Here is a 23,206-nt window from a genome sequence, read left to right on the forward strand (position 1 = left end):
GTACCTTTAAAGGGACTATTCACCCTAAAATCAAATATATATATTTTTTCCTCTTACCTGTAGTGCTATTTATCAGGCCAGATTGTTTTGGTGTGAGTTGTCGAGTGTTTGAGATATTGGCCATAGAGATGTCTGCCTTCTCTTGAATATAATGGAAGTAGATGGCACTCGGCTTGTGGTACTGCGAGTGCCAAAAATATATTTGGAAAACTCAACAGCAATGTCTCTTTCCAGAAATCATGACGTGGTTATGCAAGAGAATCCACAGACCTTGTTGTGAGCAGTTTCATGTAGGATCTATTTTCTTCCTACTAAACTAAACCTGCCAACAGTATCACAGCGCAGAAGGAAGCGTGCATCTACTCACGGACAGCGTGCTTGTGACAGCGCAAGATGTAAACACTAATGAGCTGAGCTGTAACTTGTGTTTTGTGGATGACATTAAGGGGGTGACACATGACCTATGTGTATGAATCAGTACAACTCGAGTTGACTTGCTCGCAGGCGTCACTCCATTTGTGCTAGGTGAGTTAGTAGTAGATGCACGCTTCCTTCTGCGCAGTGGTACTGTTGGCCTTGTAGTTCGGTAGAAAATAGTTCCTACATGAATCTGCTCACAACAAGGTCTGTGAATTATCTTCAGGCATGAGTCCTGGAAAAAGACATTGCTGTTGAGCTTTTCAAGTGTATATTTCAGGCGCTTTGAGCACCACAAGCTGATTGCTGACTAGTTCTAATATATTCGAGAGAGGGTGAACATCTCCTCGGCCGACGTCACTAGCACTCAGCAACTCACACCAAAACAATCTCAACTGATAAAGAGCACTACAGATATGAGGAACAATATGTATTTCATGATTTTGGGGTCAATAGCCCCTTTAAGGTGCTCTTGTGTAGTGGTTATTCCCCACTTTCACGAATAATTAGTGAAACATCATCAGTTAAAATAATTATATACCAAATGGACCATGCACCTTTAGCCAGAGGTTAAAACAAAGAAAAAAGTCATGCACAAAAAGTCACAGTCAGTCTCCTCACTATGCTCAAAGTCCTTACGTGGTTTCTTAGTTGTGACATTGACCATGACACTCTGTGGACCCACTCCAGCGCTGTTATAGGCCCGCAGGGACATGTAATAGGTACTGCTGCCCTCCAAATCCCTGATGAGCACTGAAGTTTTATTCCCCACTGTCCTGATCACGCTGGCTGTGTCCTGCTTCTTCTTCTCACCCCAGTACTGCAACTAAATAACACACAGCAAATACACACATTATACTTTATCAGCTTCCATGTGATTTGTTACTTAATACTTCCATCTGCTCTACTGTGGGCTTGAACCACCAAGGGCCTCATCGTGCTCACATACTGCAGTTTACTCCATGAATGAATAATTATACAGCTACTAATACAAAAAGGTCATCACACTGTTATCCAAGATATTATGCCACTAGCTGTTGGCACTACATTTGTACAATTCTTATTGTGTGGGCAAGTGTTGGTTTGACCTCATAGCCCAGGATGCGTCTGCGGTTGTTGCTCCAGGCAAGTGGCTTCCAGGTGACCTCTACCTCGGACGCTGATACACTCCTCGCCCTCAGCCTCCCTGGAGCTCTGCTGGGCTCTGTTAGGCACACAGGATAGTCAAGATAAGGAGTAAGACACAGATTCACTTCCACCCACATCTGCAGGATGACTTATTGAATGCACTGTAGCTCTATCCAATCTATCCATATCAATGCATGACGAGGAGTGAGTGCTCCGATATTAAGTCCTGGAAAGTCTACTAAATAAAAAGTAACAGCCCCTGCTATCTCTCTGTAGCATCATATATTCATGACTAAATGCCAACAATTTAAGACTGAGTTCAGAAAACAGATCCTTTGTCATCATTTATTTAGAGTTTACCGATCAACAACTAAGCTGATCTACTTCATCATTCCGTGTTGGTGTGGTTTGATCAGATAAGATTGACAGTGCTGTCTCAGCAGCAGCAAGTAACCCAACAACTCTCAACAAAATTTGGCTCAAATATTGCTGAATCCCAACCGGTGCCTGGAAATGTGTAACATCACTTTTCTTTTTCCATCTGAGTCCTGCCCACCTCAAACCAGTGAGAGGAGCTCAGACAAACACACAGTGTGAAATAAGCCAAATTGTTTGAACTTTGGTGGAAGTGTTTTGTGCTCTGGTAGGAGCACATCAATCATAGTATGAAAGTCTTGGAGAAAATATGTTTTCTCAGCCTTTCGGGGTGTTTGGAAACAGGATTTTAGACTCAAACAATGTGACAGAAGATTTCCCAGTGTTCACTTTTGGTGACAGTTATTTGAAATGTTAAGTAAAGAGTTGTTGGTGTACTTGTGGCTTCGCAGCACTGGGTGTTTAAAGGAATATTTTACCTCCCACAAATGACTAATTGTATATAGATGACTCACCCTGCGTTATGATGAATTCATGGAGAAAACTTTGTTTGTCTTGCATAGCTTTACAGTGAGCATTTATCCATTTGTTTGCTCAGTACTTCCCAAACAGACAGACCTTTCTGATGGGGAACTAAATTGAAAGTGAAATTAATTGATGCTCTCTTCAAAGCCAGACTCTACTGACAAAAACAGTAATTTTACCTCACTGAGCACGGGAGCTGCTGGTCTAACGCTGCCTCAATTGATGTGTGTTATTGTGTGACTCTGGTGAATCTGATCTAAAACTTTAAAACACCAAAGTTGCAGACTCTTTTAACTTCAATTAATCAAGAATTTTTGATTCTTAGTTCACTAGAGGCATGTGAGAAATATAGACTTATTGGTAACAATTTACTTGAAGGTATCTACATAAGGGTGGCATGACACTGTCATAACTATGACATGACACTGTCATGAACCTGTCATAAACATTATATACATGTCATAAATGTTTATGACTGATTAAGTGTCATTTGGTTTTTGTAATGACAAGTTGACATTGTTTGGGTTGTCTTTATTATGACAACTTGACATTAATCAAAGTGACATTACCAGAAGTTGTCTTTGTCATGACAAGTTGACATTAAATTTGTTTGGGATGTCCTTATTATGACAACTTGACATTAACATAAACACATCTTCTGGTAATGTCATCCTGGTTAATGTCAAGTTGTCATAATAAGGACATCCCAAACAACTTATCATTACAAAAACCGAATGACACTAAATGACAGCAGTCATAAACGTTTATGACATGTACATAATGTTCATGACAGTGTCATGTCATAATTATGACAGTGTCATGTCACCCTTATGTAGACACCTTCAGGTAAAGTGTTACAGAGTTTTCTTAATAAATATAACGCAGCACAGGGTGAGTAATTCATATACAAATGGTCAGTTGGGGGGGTGAAAAAAATCTGAAATATTGTTAGACTAAAACTAATCTGATCTGTAATGACTGTGTCGAACATGCTTTGCTGTATACTTAAAAAGAACACACCTTCCTCCGCTGAGTAGATAGTGGTCACTGGACTAAAAGGGCCCTCTCCCTTGTTGTTGTAAACCCCGACTTTGACTTGGTACGGAGAGAAAGGAGGGATGCTCTCATTCTTGAAGACATATCTAGAGGCGTCCGGGGACGTGACAGCAGCCTGCATCCAGCCTGGCGCCCCGAGTGGGCGGAAAGCCACCACGTAGCCAAAGCCTGGACCGCTCTGCAGCTCCTCGGGAACAGGCTAAAGGAGGTATGAGTCAGAGGGATGACTCAAGATGACTGATCTTAAAGATATTAATACCTTAAAGAAATGCAGCTATGCACGGATTAGGGCACTTAGAGGAAAAGTGCTGAGGGTAGTACTGTACTTGCAAGCCTTGCATGAACTTATCACTCTGTCTGGTTAAGAGGGTTTATACTGAGGAGGAATAAAATAGAGCTATCCTCACACAACTGTCAAGTTATTCTTCACACTGTATGTTTCAATTTCACATTAAAATTCATTAACAAACCACAGTGAAGTCAGAACAAACTAACAAATATTAAGTGTCAATATTTCATTACTGTTTCTATCATACATTTCATATATATGTCAAATGTATGTGAGTTTTTTTACATTAAAGTCAATTTAAAGAGTGCACTTGAATGTAGCACATCAGGGTTACTACAGCATGAGGGAAGTTGGATTTAAGACCTTTTAAATGCCACTCTGAATTAAATGAAATTAAAGACCAACTTTGCAATAACCAAACTGAAGAAAAAATAAAAATGAACCCACAATAACTTAGGGTTAGGGACAGTTTTGCCCAAATGTTTTTTGTAACATAAAACATGGCGGAGACAAGTGCAGAACAGTGATACTATGGAAAAACTTTGTATTTGTTGGTGGGTTTTCTTGGCGATTTTGTGTTTCTCCCTCTACATGTGGGATTCCACTGCCTTGATTCCCTTCATGACCAATTTGAAAAACTTTTTTGCATAAAATACACTGAGCCTTGAAGTGGTTTCAGCCATGCAGCTAAATCTTGGTTAGTAGCTGTTTTTGTCACCCAAGGTACAGTGACAGCTGGCTAACAGTCAGTGCATCCTCAGCCTCGAATATCCTGTCTGGAAACAAAATGAGTTTTGTTGGTGCCTCTATCCTGATCTGCCTGATGTTAACGTGACTGGCATTCAGTAAACTATTGCTCAAAATAGATGTTACCAAATATTTTGAAATTCTACTTTCCATGTCTGAGCATTTTAAAAGATTCATTTAAGATCATTAAAACACCAATTAAGGCCTTGTTTTTTTTCAGATTAATGAATTCAATGCCATTTCAGACTTTAAGGATCTGCAGGAACCCTGGTAAATACAAGTTTACCTCCCAAGTGATGACCAGCTCTGAACGTCCTCCACCACCGCCGTTCACTCTGGCCGGTGTCACCCTGGGAACTTACACATCAACCACAGTGTTAAAAAAAGTTTGTATATTCAAGCAAATGCATTACAATGTAGACAATGTAATGTATGATGGGATTTTTTAATGTGTAATTTCATGTCAAATTTAAAATTAAGTCTCCTTCAAATCCCCTTCTTTGACTGCATTTGATGCATCATGGCTCTCAACCAAAGACACTGTATATAGTATATATACTGTCTCTGCACGGCCCTGAAGGAGACTTGTTTGTTTCCACACACACACTCACAGGTAAAACTGTCAGACTGAAGCTGCCAGGCATCAGTATATTTATTGTGAATTTAATTCATTCATGTGTTGTGTGCTTCTGAGGAAGCAGAAATACACCGGTACAATAAAGTTCTATTGAGGGATCTAATTACCGTCCTGAAGTAGGATCCCTCTGTATATAATGGGCGTCATTTGCAAACAATTAGTGTCACTGTTGGCAGCAGAGGAAACGTAAAGAGCTTCTGTTACATACGCATTTCTTTGGTGCGCGCTTTTTTGGAGGGTTTGCTGGGCTCTCCTGTTCCTATGCTGTTGGTTGCCAGGACTCTGAACTCGTACTCCACCCAGGGACTCAAGTCAATGACAGTAGATGACAGCTGCTTCCCCCCGAGCAGCTCAGGAACTGAGAGACATCACAGAAATAACCTTTCATCAAAAACCTTGCAAGATCTGCCACTGAAAGTTAGCCAAGCTGGTGATGTGTTATTTACTGTCACTTCATGTGTGGGGTTTGAAAAGGATACCAGTCACGCCCACGTGCCTCTCTCTTTTTTATCTACGCGAAGAACTTCGCATTCACACAACCTGCACTCAGACTGTCAGATGAAACCAGCCTACCGGTGGTAACGGCTTGCCACCCGAGAGAGAAGGGCGTTCTGGCTTGGATGGTGTAGCTGAGGATGGGGCTGTGGTTGTCCATTCCGGGTCCCCAGGACAGAGAGGCAGTGGTCTCTGTCATCTCAGTCACCTGGCAGTCCACAGGCGGGCCTGGGGGACCTGTGAGGATAATTAGTCAAAGTTCCCTCATGCAGGCTGATACACTATACAGTAGAGATTAATGAAGACAAGAGGCAGAATAATGGAGATGCAGAGTAGGTGGCCATGCAGAGCAGATGTAACATACTGATTAGGAAGAAGATTCAGAGGATCAGCTGTGAGAGCAATACTAAACTATAACCAAGCCAAATACAGTTTGTTACACTGCAGGCAGAAAAGAACAAAAATAAATCTAATAGAGGAACAAATAAGCAGGTTTTGTATCTCATGTAATGTTTTTCTAAAGTGCAATTTACTGTACTAAAATTTAGGAAATTTAAAAAAAAGGACATAACATGCCTACAGCAGTGGTTCCTAACATGACTTGGAATTGCCCCAAAGGTTTGCAAGTTAAAACATAGGGGTCACAAGACGATTAACAGGATAGAAAGAAGAAAAAACATGCAAAAATCTAATTTATTCTTCTCTAATCTTTGCTTTTTGTGAGTAACAAGATAGTTTACCTCCAATAAACATGAATGAATGAAACAATCAAAAGATATTATGAAGGGAAATCACAAATTCAGAACTCATAAACACACAGTATGTGACTCAGAAACCAAAAAGTTTGGGAACCACTGCCGTACAGGACTTTATGTGAGCGGGCAAAGAGAAGAACACAGCCCTTGTGTATTTCCACTTTACATGCATACATGAAACAATAATAGTGGACCAATAAAAAACATAAAAATAGATGACAATATTAAACACAGGACAACGAAAGACAGACCAAACTAAAACAAACCAGACCATGAGACAGAGATGGAGATGTATAAAAAGGATTGCTTATAAAAATGGGGTTTAAGAAGCTATTTAAAACAGCCCAAGGATTCAGTAAATCTGACAGATTGAGGAAGATGATTCCAGAGGGTTTGGGCTAAAACAGCAAAAGTGCAATCACCTTTTGTTTGGTAGTTGGAGTCGGGGATGGATAAAAGGTCGAGATTTGGGGATCAGAGTGTTGAAGAAGTAGAATAAGGAACGGGGAGATCGGAAATGTAACTGGGGGCAAGGTCATGCGTTGCCTTAAAAGTTATCAACAGGATTTTATAGTATATTCTGAATTTTACAGGAGGTCAATGACAGGATGCAAGAGAAGGTATAATATGAGACCAATGGTAAGGTTTAGTTAAAAGCCTAGGAGCTGCATTATTAACCAACTTTATACGATTTAGACCAACTGACTGAGGCATGTGAAGAAGGAATTACAAAATCTAGATAACAGAAAATAAAAGGGTAAACTAATGGTTCAAGATCTGTAAAGGACAAGATACATGTGATGTTTGTGATTTCTCAGCTAAAGAAAACAGGACTGGATGAGCTTAATAAAAGTCACATACTGGTGATACCAAGATTCTTAGTATAAGGTTTGATATTTAAATAACGTGAAGAAAGCTATCAATTCTGAATTAAAGAATTTCTGTTCTGTTCGGGTTTAAGTGAAGGATTTTAGGAGAGACGTTGAATATTTGGTGGCAGCTAAGCAGTCATGGTGAGAGTAGGCCTGCCACGATTACAACTTTTGTTGTCGACGATAAATTGTCCCAGAAATAATTGTGATAAATTATATTATTGTCATTTTAAGACCATTTTATGCCACTGATATAATAATAATATAATAGCCTAATAATACTAGTGCACTATCTCAAAGGGCAATGAATTTTATTTCTTTAGAATATTCAGACATTGAAATTAAGATATGAAATAATACATATATCCTAAACAAATAAACATAAATAAAATAAAACTAAAAGAACAAATAAAATGGACTCTTTGGCTCTCTTAATAAAAATTGCAATTAAATAAATATTAAACATTTGGCACAGGGTCAGAGAGTCATTCATTCCCTAACAGACAATAGTCAGAATAGTTGTGTAGCCATTTTTTTGTTGCTGCTCTTTTTAGTTCAATTCAATTCAATTCAATCCAATCCAATCCAATCCAATTCTATTCTATTCAATTCAATCCAATTCTATTCAATTTATATAGTCCAATATCACACATCCAAATGACCTCAGAGAGCTTCACTGTGATATTCTATCTATCTAAGTTTATGTTCATGTGTTTGTGTCCACTTCCTGTTTTATTCTGAAATGTGTTCTCATTGTTTTAAGTGTTTCTTTTACTTCCTGAGTTTTCCCGCCTTTGTCGATTACCTCATGTGTTTCACCTGTGTCTTGTTCCACTCACCTGTGTAGCCACAGCCCTTGTGTATTTAAAGCCCAGTGTTTCCCACATTCAGTTGCCAGACTGTCATTGTCACCCTAGTGTGTTCATGCTCTCTGGCCTTTTCCTCATGTTTGATACCTTGGTTTTTGACTCTGCTTGGAATAAAGGCTTTCTGTGTAATTTCCTTGAATGGATTTTTCTGCCTTTGTGTGTATGAACCCTGACCGCCTACGTAAAGGTTTGAATTTGATAAACTGCTGTTGGTGTTTTGAACAAATAGAAGAAATGTCAGGAAGAGCAACTGAGGAGGAACCCTTTTTCAGGACGGACAGATGTGCAATAGATGTTGTGTGTACAGAACACACATTAATGGGCTCTCCTCTCTCATTCAGCTGACACCCAAATTGCTCCCACACCACAGCTATGAGATGCAACTTTGAAACCAAGTCCATCTCAAACTTTCTGGCTGGTCAGTAGCCGTCGGGAGGAGCTGCCTGAGGCCAGCCCACGGTGAGAGTCAGGCACAGACAGCAGACGAAGGGACAGAAGCAGCAACATCTCAGCATATTCTGTTATTGTTTATTTGGCTTTAGGGGCAGTGAAAAATGCTTAGGCTGTGCATCCAAGTGTTTCTGGTATCATCATATGTAAACAAACACAGATGTAAACGTAACGGACACTGAGGTCAGCAGAAATGATTGAGGTCATGTCGGTGTACAGTGTAACGAGTTGATTACAGTTATCGTGACAGGCCTAGGAGGAAGGAGTTGACTTAGGTGACTGGGTTTGGCAGAGAGATGGATCTGTGTGTCATTAGCACAACAGTGATATTATTATTATAAGCTTTTATTCACTGTGATGTACAGCAGAGTGGTAACGTGAAGGTTTGTTTTTTCTGCCATGCATTCAGTTACAGCGCTCATGTTGATATTCTTTCATTCACTATGACGTAAAGTGACATTCTTGGCTAGCAGAGGGTTTGTAGTAGAAGAAGCTTGGCTAAATGTAGCTTCACACTGTCACTGTGCCATGACTTCTTCACGCACAACTAATGTGATGACTTCTTCACACACAACTAATGTGACTGCAAGGGTTTTAATTCCTTTTTAAGATGGAGTGTGAGGGATGTTTTTACCTCTGACTACCACATCTGTGGCAATAGACACGCTGTCCACCTTGGTCTGAACCGCACAGGTGTATTTTCCAGCATGCCTCAGCTGAATGTTCCGGATCATGATGTCACCGGCCGAGCGCTGTTTGGGGAAAAGATAGAAGGAAAAAAACAGTAAAATGTTGCAAAATGAACTAAAATTACTGCAGAAACAAGTGCAATGTCACAGTGATTTCCTTTTGGCATTCACTTTATTAGATTATGGAGGAGAAAGGTATAATACAAGTCCAGGGACACGCTAAATGACTGAGTGAAGGTTTTCGCGACCATTTATGAGGACAGTTCTTAGTGGGGAATTAAAAAGCTTCTTTCAGCTCTCTCTTTTTTATTCCCACTGATTCCATTTACCCTACAGACAACCATTCAATGCCAAATACATTATTAGCTTTGAACTTTCAAGTAAGAGCTAATGTTAAGTTGATGTCTTATCTATGAAAGTAAGGGACTGTGAAACAGTGTGAGACTCGATAATTACTTTGATGTATAATCAGGGACATTTTATAAAGATAAAAATTCAGTCGCTGCGAGTCATTCACTCTTTGAAACTCCCCGCCATCATTAAAATAATATAAGTGGGGATGGAACGGGTCACAGATCTCTCACTTTGGCAAATTTTATAAACAGCATGAAAGAAATAACCTCCAAGCTTGCTTACTGCATCAAGAGAGACAGCAAAAAGCCCTGAAAAATGCAAAATTATACATCATGTGGATTTAAGACGTCTGTATCTGCAAGGCAGTGCAATTGCTTTATGTTAAGGCTGACTTGCCATGATTTATGGGCGGTTGGGTTACATGAAAGAAAAAAAACGGAGCAAAATAGAAACTGCAATATCAGATAATTACAAAGATGTACAGTAACACTGATATTTTTCTCATTCAATACTGAAAGTGCTGACTGTGTTTCACTGGGGTTTGCCAATGCATCCTTCAGTCAGCCTTTCTGCCTCCCTTTCATCCTAAAGAAATATTTCACTGCTGGAAAGATGGTTGTCTTATGAGACCCGGCTGTCTGTGCAGTAGAGAGACAAAATACACAAATACTTTTGAAATTGGTGCTGCATGACCAGAGAAATCAGAGGAACAGTGCTGTGGCTTACGACTTAACTTACAACTACCAGAATGCATGGCGCCACACCAGACCAATGAACGCTAACACAAGCTTGGCCGTTTTGATACAGGAGACAATACGGCAGCAAATGGCAGGTAACCGGAAAAGAAAAAGGTGATTCAGTAACAGAATCTCGGTTCATATTTCATCACTGCTGCCTAGTTTTACAGTTTGATCTCAGTTTTTTCAGACTCGCTGTGCAGGAAACAGTATGGTGCCTACTTCGTGTTCACTAATTTCTCATATTACAGCCAAACAATGCGCTAAAGTATGTTTCTGGGCAATCCAGTAACAGTTGGTTTATATTTGATCAGTACTGCCTAGTTTTACAGTTTGATCTGAGTTTGGTCTGAGTTTGAGAGACAAAGAAAGAGAGGAGCGTCTTTCTCCCTTGATCTACTTCTACTCTTTGTGTACATGTTGGCGGGCAAATGAAAACACCAAAGTACATTCTGTAGTTGGAGCAACAGCCCTAGAGCCAGGTGAGATAAAACCAGGGAGATCTTGGCACTGGTAAGATGGAGGCGAGTTTACCACAGGTCATTTACACATCCTACCCTCACTGTCATGATACAAAGCTGGTTGAAATTTTTAAAGTAGAATATGCATAAGCCTGCATCAGACCAAAAACATTCAGTATCTTATTGTACACTATTTTCCAGTTTGTTCTGTGCTGTCTAACCTAAATTCAATTCCATATGAGTATTGTATTGACACCCTGAGTCCCATAATTAGCAGTGTGACTGCAGCTCTGGCACTAACATTCAGCCTTACAAAACACCACGAACATGGCTCTATTTGGAGCTGCAAAACGTTACAAACCCAACCCCAGAGAAGGTTGTAACCAACAGTGTAAATATTGCTGGAGGCACACACTTCAGCAAGTGTTCAGCACTTGCAGTATATTCACTACCAGCAGAGGTAAACGGTGTTTCTACAGGGTTTTTAACTATAACTACTCTGTCATCATTTCAATAGTAAATCTGAAAATAATGTTAGCCTGTAATATATGATTGAACCAAGTTTGCTTCCATTACTGAGCCATCATGCAGCACTCAAGGAGCTTGTTGCTGGATGCATATTCAAGCAGTAATATTCCAACATTAAGGTATAATAATCCTTAAAATGTCATATGACTCACTCAGCTACTTAAACTGATATTTTTCAGCTTAGGCAGTTATGAATTGAAGAGACATATTTCTCTTTTTGTAAAAGAAGTCTGAACATTTTAAAAAATACTGCAGAGGGTCAGATTTAACACTGGGATTCAGACATTAGGGGAGCATTACTTAGATCTTAAGGCCTTTGCACACCTTTTCGTTTGTGTTTTTGTAATCGGGCAAAGCAGCATACGAGGCAAAATGGAGAGACACGTTTGCTCCCTTGCTTCTCTCAGCTGGAGTTACCTCCTGGCTTACCGTCTTCTTGACGCGGTAGATTTCAAGAAGGTAACTGTCTTCATATTTTTCCACTTTTTATACTCTCTGGACACCTCTCCTCTTCTGCCCTGTTCCTCTCTCTTCTTGCTGATCTAAAGCCCCATTTCCACCAAGCAGTACAGTACAGTTCAGTCTGGTACACATTTTTTCTGTTTTCACTGTGAAAAGTTGGGGATACCAATAGAACCGTTCCATACCGTCCCCATTTTTGGTCCCCCCTCTGTCGGGGTACCTCACACACAGATTTGGTACTAAAAGAAGGAGCTGTGAACACTGCAGTCTGATTGGTCAATAGCCGACGGTCACTCTGCTCAGGGCTGAGCTGTGGCTGGTTTTGAGGCTCATGTAACCACTGTTCATACTGTGGAGAGTTTAATTAGCAGACTGTAACTATAAAATGAAAGCATGTTTTGCTGCCTCTCGCAGCAGCTGTAGTCTGAGAAAAAAATAACTTAATTCACTGGGCCGACTGCAGGCAACTTTTAAGGTGGAAAGTTAACTTGTAATGTTACTCAGTGCATGAGTTGATGACATGAATCCATCAGCACACCCTAAATTTTAATATTAAAATTTTTATTAAATAAAATTTTAATAAAATTTATGTTTTAATCTTGACTGGGTTATGTAAACTGCATATTCTAATCCTCACACAAAAAAGCATTGCAAAGCATTGTTCCTGTGGACTATGCCAACGCTAAACCCCTGAGCTTGCCTGAGAAGAACTTAATGCACAAACCCACTATTTTCAAATATCCCACGGAGAGAGACTCTCACTGCAGCCTGCTCTTTTTTGTTCTGAGAATGTCAGTGCAGACTTCACTCTGTGTCACCAATAATGAGGAAATACAGTGAGTGCTGGACGGAGCAGTGAGTGAAAACAACCCCGCACACATTTAAGCGTACTGTTTGGGGTGGAAACACTAGGGTCTAGGTACCATGTCCGAAGGGTACTTTTGGTTCCAAAGGTACCATACCGAAAGTGTTTGGTGAAAACAGGGCTGGTCCCGCAGGTTACGCTGCATTTTCTTCACTGCTTCTTGGTCAAACAAATCTCGAAATGGTTTTGACAGATGCAACAAAAAACAGAAAATTAACCTGTTCCGAAAACTTTAATGACAAATGCAAGTTTCGGTGTTAGTGTGTAAAACAAGACTGGGACACAACATGGGTTCGTATTTAATTTTTAAATGCAAACAAAAAATACAGACTTGGTGTGCAAATGTAGATAAATTGATAATGCCTACATCTTACATACCATATAAGGCTATGACTCACTGATATTGCATGTTACCAGTTTTACTCTCCTTGAGTTCACAGCAGACTGTATTCACATGATGTCATAATGCACTCCAAAAGAAAACAAATGAGAAAATGTTACTTTGTTCACTATGTCACCATATACACTAGATAAGGAAAGTTCAAGTTACATGACCAGCCACCACTGATATATCAATATTCTCTCTACTCCCACATCAGTGAGGTTTAGTACTGAGGAGTCAAGTGTTTTAATAAACTGCAGGGCTACATGCAATTATAAAGCTCTTGCTGTTATCGTGCCGGATGCTGAAAAAAAAGGAAAAGAAAAGAAACCAACAAGAGGTGATAAAGAAGCCAAGACCTCATAATTGCTTTTCCTAATTAAAAAAGAAAAATTATTTGGTGTTAGATGATCAAATGTAACGCATGACTGAGCATTGCATAATGAATTCCTCGGTTGCTGCTTTGTCAATGGAGGAGGTGTTATTAACAAGCTGAACAGGCAAACACAGAGCCCTCTTGTTCAGTCACAAAAAAAATAATCTCATCTTTATGATTTATCATTAGCTAGCGTTCAATACTTTGCCTCTTAAAGATGAAGCTGAAATTAAGCTGTCGAGAAATGAGACGTAAATGTGTTAACGATTGTTTTAATAGAGTTCAAATAGCTTATTTCCTTATGAGTCACTTTAAACTACTGCATGTGTAGTTTCATCTATAATAGAAAGTAGGTATGCAGAGATGTTTTGAGTATCAAGGGGAGTGTAACTTTTCACATATGACTTTGCGTTAAGCCTGTCTTCAGATGCTAGAAGCTTTTTTAAGTGGTGAAGTCTTAACAGTCTCCACGTTCAAGTGGAAACAGATTTGTCAAGAGGGTATAGAAGTACTTTTAGAAGCACTTGTTTTTATAACTGAGGAAATGTCACTTGGCCAACACTCAAATGTGGTGCTTAAAATATATGTTGTAGCTCTGCAATAATAAAAAGTCTAAAGGTAAATTAAACAACTCAGAAACTTGTGTGTGTACAATTTCTGTAGCACACACTTATGATTTTTATCTGAAAGAGAAAAAAAGTTCCTGCTAGGCTGCAACATATATTTTCTTCACGTCTTACCCTAAAGACACAGAGAGTCAGAGGACCTGAGAACATTATTGACTTACCCCACCAACTTTTTCAAAATATGCCCAGTGGCTTCCAAAGTGGATGAGCTGCTCATTGAAGAACCAGGTGAACTTGAGGTCCAGCGTGGGGTCATGAGACACCTGGCAGGGCAGCACGATGCTCTCACCTACGGTCACGTCCAGATGACCTGCCGGACTGGTGATCACAGTTGGCTCTGTAAACAGGCAGCACCAAGTTAGAAAGTAGGGGGGCATGTTAAAGGAGAACACCACCTAAATTCAGAATTACAGTATGCCGTTTCCATGGCCTTGTAAAGTTCAGTCAGTATTTGTGAACATGTCCTTCTCTCTGTGAAAGCCAGAGAAGTAAGTCTGAACTTTGTGATGTCATGAAGTAGTCTGGAGCTGCGCCACAGACAATGAATGGGAGCCTGATTTTGTGGACTCACAGAATGGTTGTTTTCTTTTTTTAACGCCCAGTTCAGAGTAATGAGTCACGACGAGACGAGTTGCGACAGGCAGCAACTTGCAACGCAATGGTGTATCACCTGTATGTAACAACCCTCTGTACACCTGTTCTGATTTCTAGCTTTTCAGGCTTATTTTGTGGCCTAATTAAATTTGTAGGTTATTGAAACATAAATGAGGATAGTAATAGTGAGATACTGGCTGCAGTTGTATTTGTAGTAGTGATGAAACGGCGAAAAGCAGAAACAAAACAAACATCAGATGGACTGCATTCATAATAAATACACCCCACCAGCACCAATTTATCTCTGTGAGAAAGTGTGTGTGGGTGCGGCATAAGCACATACAGCAAACAGCAGCAGCGACTCACTGTCTGACACTTGCACACTGGAAACAGGATCCGCCGGCGATGGAGCACCTGCCGCAGCAAGCAAACACGCCGTCTGCAGTCATTTAGCCTTGACCAGCGGACTTCGCTACGAGCCAACTGGCTGCCGAAAAAGTGACGTGCTTTACATTTTAAAACCAGCCGCCAACGATTTGACCAGCAGAGCTCATTGCGAATCATCAGGCTGAACTGGCCTTTAAACCCGAATAAACTTTATTCTATTTTATCTATAAAATGAAATGCTGCTGAGTAAAAGCTGTCTTAAGTGTTCAATTTTAGCAACCTAATAAAAAATATATTGTATCAGTTTAAGTATATGCCATAACTAGAATATTTTCAACAATTTATTTGGCCGTCAGACAGCCCTTTATGGCGGGAACCTAAAGCTGTTATCTCATAGCCACCACACTCTATCGACAAAAACAGTAATTTCATTTCTTAGAATAAGGAAGTTGCTTGTCTCCTGCTGCCTCAGTCTGTTATGTATAAGGTTAAGTGAAGACAATATTCCAAATATAGCATATACCACAATTGGTATTTTGATTTTTTTTTTTTTTTTTTTTAATAGGTGGGGCTTTTTAGATGGTTAAAATACATTTTGCTGAGGCCTCTGTCCACAGCAGGACATTGCTTAGCCTCTGTGCTGGTTGATTTGGTTTATCAAAGATGCTAGCACAGCAACACAGTACATAAAATAAGCACAGCAGAAACGTCAGATAGATCGGACCATCACAATAACTATACAGCTTTAAATGTTACAGCTATGACAACAGAAATAAACAAGTTTGTGGCTTTCACAAACTATCTCTAGAGTTAAAATAAATTGCTCGCTGTCTACCGGAAGTGAAGTGTTGTTGTCAGCATAGCATCACAGTGATTTGGACTATACTAAGAACATTCCTCTTGGGTCATGGTCCCAAAGTGGGTTGAGGGCCCATTCTGAATGGACTGCAAGTGACTCGCAATTGTGTCAAGTTTGTCAAAAACGTATTCTTATTTTCATGTACAGTCAATTTCCAGCACAGAACTTTTATTTTGAAGTGCTGTTTTCTGCCGTGGAGTGAATGACTAATGGACAGCTACTTGGCAGACGTGGCAAACTAGCTCAATCAAATCTGGACCCTGTGGCTGGACCAGTTGGAAACCACTGAACTATAACATCTTCCAAATTCATTGTCTATGGAGCAGCTCCAGACTTTATACTTGATGACATCACAAATTTGAGTTTTAGCACCCCTGTTATTGGATTTGGGAGAGTTGTTTATATCTCCTAATATTTTTAGACTGCCTCAGAACATAGGAATAAAATGTATTTAAATGCTGAAATTGGCCGTATTTTTCCTTCAACAGAGTAGATATACCTTCCAGACTGCCCAGACTGCATGCTGTATGGGATGCATGGTAATAACCTTCACTTGGCTTGTTTTTACTTCTTTATGTTCCCCACACATTGAGAAATAATTGCAAATACATGCCACACTCAAAAACAAATCCTGCCCTTCTTTAGATCCTGTCCTGAATGTTAAACAAACAAGATACATTACTTTTGAGTCTGCCTGTGAGCTTATATTGCATCTTTTTCTTTGAGTTTCATAAATCAGAGTATGACCTGATATATCACTAAACAACAGACAGAGTAAAAATAAACAAACAAAAGGAAAAAACTCCACCATTATGGCAGGTCAGATCCGAGTCTATAATTTGGCTCTGTTTGTGCCGAGACAAAAAGCCATCCTATTTCATCCTCAGCGTGGTGCGCATCAACATAATCTTTGGTCCGTCTCGGCTGGGTGTCTCATTCAACAGCAGCGCGGTGCACAGAATATAGCGCGGGCTGAGAGGCCCATACACCAGTCCACTGTGAATTATGCATGCATGTCATAAGCAACTAATGGACAGGCAAGCCAATGCAGCATGTCAGGGGGAGTAAAGGTCTATATTCAGCTCTGTCAAAACAAGCCAGCTTGTTTATCTCGCACCCCCTAAGGAGAACCGACTGGTCATGGCAGTGCATTCCAGGTGAGTCTGAGCAAAGTTTGGCACCAGATGCGAAATGAGAGGGGTAAAACTTTCTGCTACCGATTGCTAAGCTGTCACGCTCATTTCCTGTTATGACTGGAAGGAAAATCACAAATTGGCTCCCTCATTCCCCTCAGTGTGCTCCGTGCGTGGCAGTCCTCATTCTGTAGACCTATGGAATGACAGCATGTTTCAAACAACCATGAAGAGCTGATTTTATTGTGTAGATACATGCTGGATTATAACGTGTCCTTTTGAATTAGCACAGGAATTGGATGTGTTGTAATGGCCAAATATCTGCATTCTGAGGAAGTCAATCGTAAATGGTACGCCTGAGGTTCAGCTCAGTCAAAGTAACGCATCTGGGATGAAGCAGTAACTGATTGTGTGGAAGTGTGGGACTGACTTGCACCTGAGACGCCAGGTGAAATGTAATTAACTGTAATTAATTAGACAGGAGTGTAAAACAATTACAGTTTCTAAAAAAAAATTAATAAAATTGTAAAAAAAAAAAAAAACAAGTATAACACTGTGAATTTGATTCATTCTCAATTGAAATTATATGTTATTGTCACAATTTTGCTCATAACTTCAATTAAATTCAGTCAATTTTGATTTACGACTTATTTTGTCATTACCAAGTAAAGATGTCAAAACATTTACCGTTTCCTGCTAATTAGATCTGAGGAAGTCCTTTTCTCTGTTTTATTATCTTTTTAAATTAAACATAATTATGTCTTGGACTGATGTCTGAATAAAATTAGAAGAAGATGTTCATGGGCTCTGGGAAATTATGGTGACATTTATAGACTAAACAATTCAACAGTTAATTGAGGAAATAATCTTCAGGGTGATCAATAATAGAAATTATCAGTAGTTACAGCCCCAATCAACACTTAGAGTATTTATTTAATGTCAATAATGTTTCATTTTAGCCTTACAACCTTACTGGTACACTGGCCTGTGCGCAGTAGCTGCTAACATAATGGTGCTTAGATTAAATTCACAGTGAGTAATATTTTATGTTTTTTAACCTTATTCTGCAAAGTGCTGCGCTTATGCAGATCCTTGAATTTGTACTCAAATACGAGACCAAATGAATATATTTTACCACCTCTTTTCCACTTCTGACTAATATTATGAGTACACACACGTATGAATATACAGTAAACTGTATAACAGTGTCGTTCGTACATGTAAAGAGGCTGTGGGGGAAATTGGGCTTCTATGCGAGCCAATTTGCAATTCAAAAAACTTGTGAAGAGGAATCACCAAAAGGCATTTTAATAGAGCGCTGTTGTTGACTCTGCTCTTTAGAAAGACCTAGAAAATTCACTGCACTGCAGAAGTGTGTGATTTAAATGGATTGAAATCTTAAACAAACCGAGCATGGCTATGAGCCACCGTACAGAGAGAGAGGAAAAAAAAAGAAGTATGAATTAAACATGGAGGCGCATGAATGCAATGAGCCTCGTGTCTCACTTCCTCCAGCCACTGCCAATCAACTAATTGGACTATATATGCGTCAGGTAGGGAGAGTGTCGTCTTTAAAGCGACGCTGCCTTGCTGCTCGTTCATCAATCGTGCAGTGAGGGTCAGTGTTGGTTAATTTTAAATGCAGCGCCGGTCGGTCGTGTCTCGCAGCTCTTGTGACAGACTGCCAGAACATTTGTTTTGTGTTCCTCCAAAATACTGACAACCGTAAATGATGTGTTGGTTTATTACAAGGCCTGTATAATAAAACCTGCAGGAGTCATGATGTTCAAATGGATTACATAAAAGGTTTTAACACAGAAAACCCAATCCCATTCCTTAAATACACAAGAAAAGCAAAGCTGTCAATGCTTGATATATTACATGCTTGATGTAATTGTACAGTCTGGTATAATAGTGATACTGTATGAATAAATGGGGATTATTGCTGTAACTGTATTATTTGCTGTGTGAGTAAGAGCAGTTGTTGCCAAGGAAACAGCTATTGGGGATAAAATAAACAATAAACAAGCAATATCCAGCTGCCATTTACTGTAAAGCGACCAGAGCTGATGTTTGAAGTCAAGGAAATTATATTTTACCTTTAACCAGAAGGCTGCCGGCACTGCTCGCCACTCCAAACTGGTTCCTGGCCACACACGTGTACAGTCCAGCATCCATTTTAGTGACATTGGAAATCCGCAGGCTGCCATTATCCAACACGGTTACTCTGTGGGTGAGAATATACATATACATATCACATTACCATATTAGGTTAAGTGACAGCACACCAGTGTTGGGTTAATAAAGTTCAACTGACACACAGCTCTACTAGTGGAAGCTTGCGTGGCTGTCATTTTAAATATATATTCAAAGTGCATAAAAATCTAGTCCAGTGTCCTAAAGCATTTCAACTTTAGCCTGGAGTTTATCTCGGCACATTTTAATTGGCTCCCTGTGCTTTAGCGTGACATAAGGAGAAGCTCAGTGTGAAGAGTTACAGTTTGATTTCTCAGCACTGAGTTGATAAGAAACAGTGCAGGATAGAGGAGGAAAGTCTCATTTCGAGTTCAAGGGGATATCAAGGGGGATTCTAAATAACTGCATGTTATAGATCTACTGAGTCTGTATAAGTATAAGTGTTATGTTAGAAATATTGCTTCAGCAGACATGAATGCTAAATGAAACAGGAACATGGATTCCCATAGAAGTGGGCTGTTACCTGAGAAACTCGGGCTGTCACATATGCTATTCTACGTGCATCTGAGGTGTTCATTTTAATACAGTTCATCCAGCACTCCTGCGTATAGCGCTACATGATGGTTAAGACACCTCACTCTGAATACACTGTTAAGCTACGAGGCAAATGCGGCATTTTGACAAGCATAAAAAAAAAAAAGGTTGTAAAACAACTTTTTAACAGAGTTACAGCCCAAAATATGTCGCACGAAACCTGAATTTTTCAAAGCAGAGCTGAGATCATTTAGCTCCGAGAACTGTTAGGTTCACACATAGTAATATGCAATGACTGCTAGGAGCTCTGCAGCTGTTAATTTCTTACATGGGCAAAAAAAGAAACAGTAAAAGCATCAAAAGAAGTGCTAGAAACTACCAATAACTTCACACCTCACAAGATGTTAAACTACAGAGCTACCCTAACATGTAACATCTTCTCTCAACGTTTGTCAGAACATAGCAATAATCTAAACTTATGACCAACTGGGATCAAAGGGGTTCAATTGAAAAAAAAAATTAAAAAATAAAAAATAATAATAATAATAATAAACTATTTGCATAGCCAGATAAAAAAAACAATAACATATGTCAATCAAATAAAAATACTGAACATAGGCTAAGTCCAGATAAAACAGAGTATGTAATAAAAAAAGGTAAAAATTAAGATTAGAGAGGGGGTAGAAACTAGACATACTGCAGATTTACTGTAAATAAATAAATAAATAAATAAATAAAAACTCAGCCTTCCTGTAAAGGTACGTTTTGAGGAGTGATTTGAGAAGTGCTGCAGGGCTCTAACGGAAAATATTCTGCTTCCTTTTGTAACGAGGCGAGCTGTGGAAACAGATAGGAGGGTCCTACCTGAGGAACGCAGGCAGAGCCTAGGCTCATAGGGCGTGAATAAATCTATAATGTATGTAGGAGCAAGGCCATGTAGAGAAGAGGAGAAAGTTAAAATAAAAAGTAATTTCTTTTCATGGCCCAAATATGTTTGTAGTTTCACAAAAAATGGGGAAAAAAGTAATTAAACTGCTTGAACCACCATGTAAATATGAATGTACCGAAATACTTCAAAATGTACACTAGTTAAACTACTAGTTGATTAACATGTAGTTCACAACTCCCCAACACTGCAGACAGCAACTTCTACTAATGGATTTAATCCAACTGAGTCTTCTGTATGTGTCGGGAACATTTCACCAGCAGAGAAACAAATTGGACCCGCCTGGTTGTGTTGTAATAAGTTGAACCTCTATGACAGATTGCACCAGCGAGTCCAAATTACAAAGACTCTCATTTCATCTGCCGGTGTCATCAGTCAAGCCTGACAGATTCCCTCTGACAGAGAGAGGGTGTACTGCTTCTACTCCAGCAGTCCAACAAGTCGCTTGAGTGACGTAAAGCCAAATATGAACGATAGGTCAGCGACAAGACGCTGGCTGAATGAAGTGCACATGATCCAGGGTATCTGTTGGTGTTGTTCACGTTCATATTTCATCTGACGACTACTGTGTCATCTCACAGCAACAATTAAATCTATCCACTCATTTCACTCACTTGATTATACATATCAGTCATGCTTAACTTTTTCTATTTGTGTATTGTATTTTTGTATCTGTATAGTGTTTCCGTTTTTTTTTTTTTGTTCCCTGCCTATGATCTACTAAATGAGTATTCTTGTGAACATCTTGTGCTTTTATTCTGACATTCGATTATAATAAAATCAAATAAACTACTAATCACAAACTGCTTTTCCTCTTATTTTAAGTACCGGCAGAGAAACATGACTGAATACAATTTCAAGCTGAAACGTAAGAAATGCTGATGGCCCCTGTTGAAAATATTTTTAGGGGGGATGAGTTCTTAAAAGCATATCAGCAGGGCCTTGAATACAGTGTACAGAAAATACACATATAAAGAACTTGTTATGAAAAATATGTAATGACATTCATTTTGCCGCCTTTTTCGAGCGGAGTCAAGGATAGAGGATAAAAGAAGAAAAACATTAAGTGAAAGTTGTTTCGAAGAGCCACGCGTGCCTAGGACGACCAAACACTTCATAAAATTGAAAATTAATGGCAGGGTCACAGGTGATTGAGGCACAAAAAAAAAAAAAAAAAAAATTTTGATTAATTCTATTTACTCTGATGCCAAAAAAGCATTCCCTCGCTTTAGTGAAAAACTGGCCACACGCTGCACAGAAAGCTCCGAATAAAAGCCTGAAAAGGGTCCATTCATGCAGCAGAACCGTTCATTTCAAACCCTTATTCCATCAAAAAACAATCAGATACCACTTATATTAGCTTGTTATAATGTATCACTTCATTATTTATTATGAATACCCACTGCTCACGTTTGATCCCTTTGTCTTTCCTGTTATCAAAGCATTTCCGCGAGTTTAGAAAACACATTTTCATTGTTCCCTCTGCTTTGATCTCTGTAATTACTGGAGGTAATCTATCACATCCCTTAACAGACAGCGTGACTGAGGTTTTTGCTGACTTCCTGTGTTCTCCTTCTGTCTCACAGTCTCCCAGTGCTTCTATCATGCTTTGTGGATACAGCAATCACCGCTTTTTCCCTTATCTTGTTTTTCAAAGTAAGCAGGCCTGAAATAAATACTGATTAAATATGTTTGTCCTTGTGCTGACGTGTTAGCAGAAAGCTGTGATAGTGCATAATCTACCTGTATTTTGTCTATTTGTTGCACTAATTAAAGCTGAGGTAGGTGTCCTAATGTGGTCTGTCAACCTAAATGGGTTTGAATATACAGAAGAAGGGCCTAATGCGATGGATGATGTTGTCCTGTTATCTATGTGTGAATCTGAGGAGAGCAGTGGAGAAAAAAGGCAATCGTGAATTAGACACCACCTCCAATCTAATGTGACTTCCTCTTGCAAAGTGTCACAATTTAATACATTTTAATTATTCTGAGATGATACAAATGTGACACAGCTGGGAATATCAAATAAGGCAAAGCAAATAATATTTTCAGTAGTACAGAAGTACAGAACTGAACATTAAGACTGGCAGCAGTGCCCTAAGGAAACAACAAAGTCAATAAAGGGTCAATCACCCTCCCTCATCATCACTGAGTATCTGTTGTATATCTCTAGAGATCAAATATAATAAAATAGGCAGACCAGGCTTGCTATTACAGCGCCCATCCTTCAGCTGTCACAATGAAGTCAAGAATTAGCCTTGCAGAGCTGTCCTAAAGCAACGCTGAGCCTCCACCAGCTCTGATCTCCCCAGAGGTGGCAGGCATGAGAAGAAAAAAAAATTCCCCACAGGGATCAATAAAATATCACACTGTTAAAAACGAATTCCCTCGAGGGAACAAGACAGCCACTGCTTGTTGAGCTAATAATTAATTTGGCCTGGTGTTATCAAAGTTATTACAAA

General features: G+C 39.4%; 1 protein-coding gene across 2 annotated transcripts in view; it reads right to left on the reverse strand.

Moving 5' to 3' along the window:
- Positions 1-23,206, reverse strand: part of cntn3a.1 (contactin 3a, tandem duplicate 1) — a 108,298-nt gene that overhangs the window by 6,589 nt on the left and 78,503 nt on the right. For both annotated transcript variants that reach the window (XM_049581070.1, XM_049581072.1), the window contains exons 12-20: positions 19,168-19,295; positions 14,257-14,432; positions 9,250-9,367; positions 5,748-5,906; positions 5,383-5,532; positions 4,824-4,894; positions 3,466-3,700; positions 1,506-1,621; positions 1,057-1,243 (exon numbers count right to left, since the gene is read on the reverse strand). In XM_049581070.1, coding sequence (XP_049437027.1) covers positions 1,057-1,243; positions 1,506-1,621; positions 3,466-3,700; positions 4,824-4,894; positions 5,383-5,532; positions 5,748-5,906; positions 9,250-9,367; positions 14,257-14,432; positions 19,168-19,295 — 1,340 coding nt within the window. The remainder of the gene's footprint in view (positions 1-1,056; positions 1,244-1,505; positions 1,622-3,465; positions 3,701-4,823; positions 4,895-5,382; positions 5,533-5,747; positions 5,907-9,249; positions 9,368-14,256; positions 14,433-19,167; positions 19,296-23,206) is intronic.

The sequence above is a fragment of the Epinephelus fuscoguttatus genome, linkage group LG7 (genome assembly GCF_011397635.1).
Source record: "Epinephelus fuscoguttatus linkage group LG7, E.fuscoguttatus.final_Chr_v1".
Lineage (NCBI taxonomy): Eukaryota > Metazoa > Chordata > Actinopteri > Perciformes > Serranidae > Epinephelus > Epinephelus fuscoguttatus.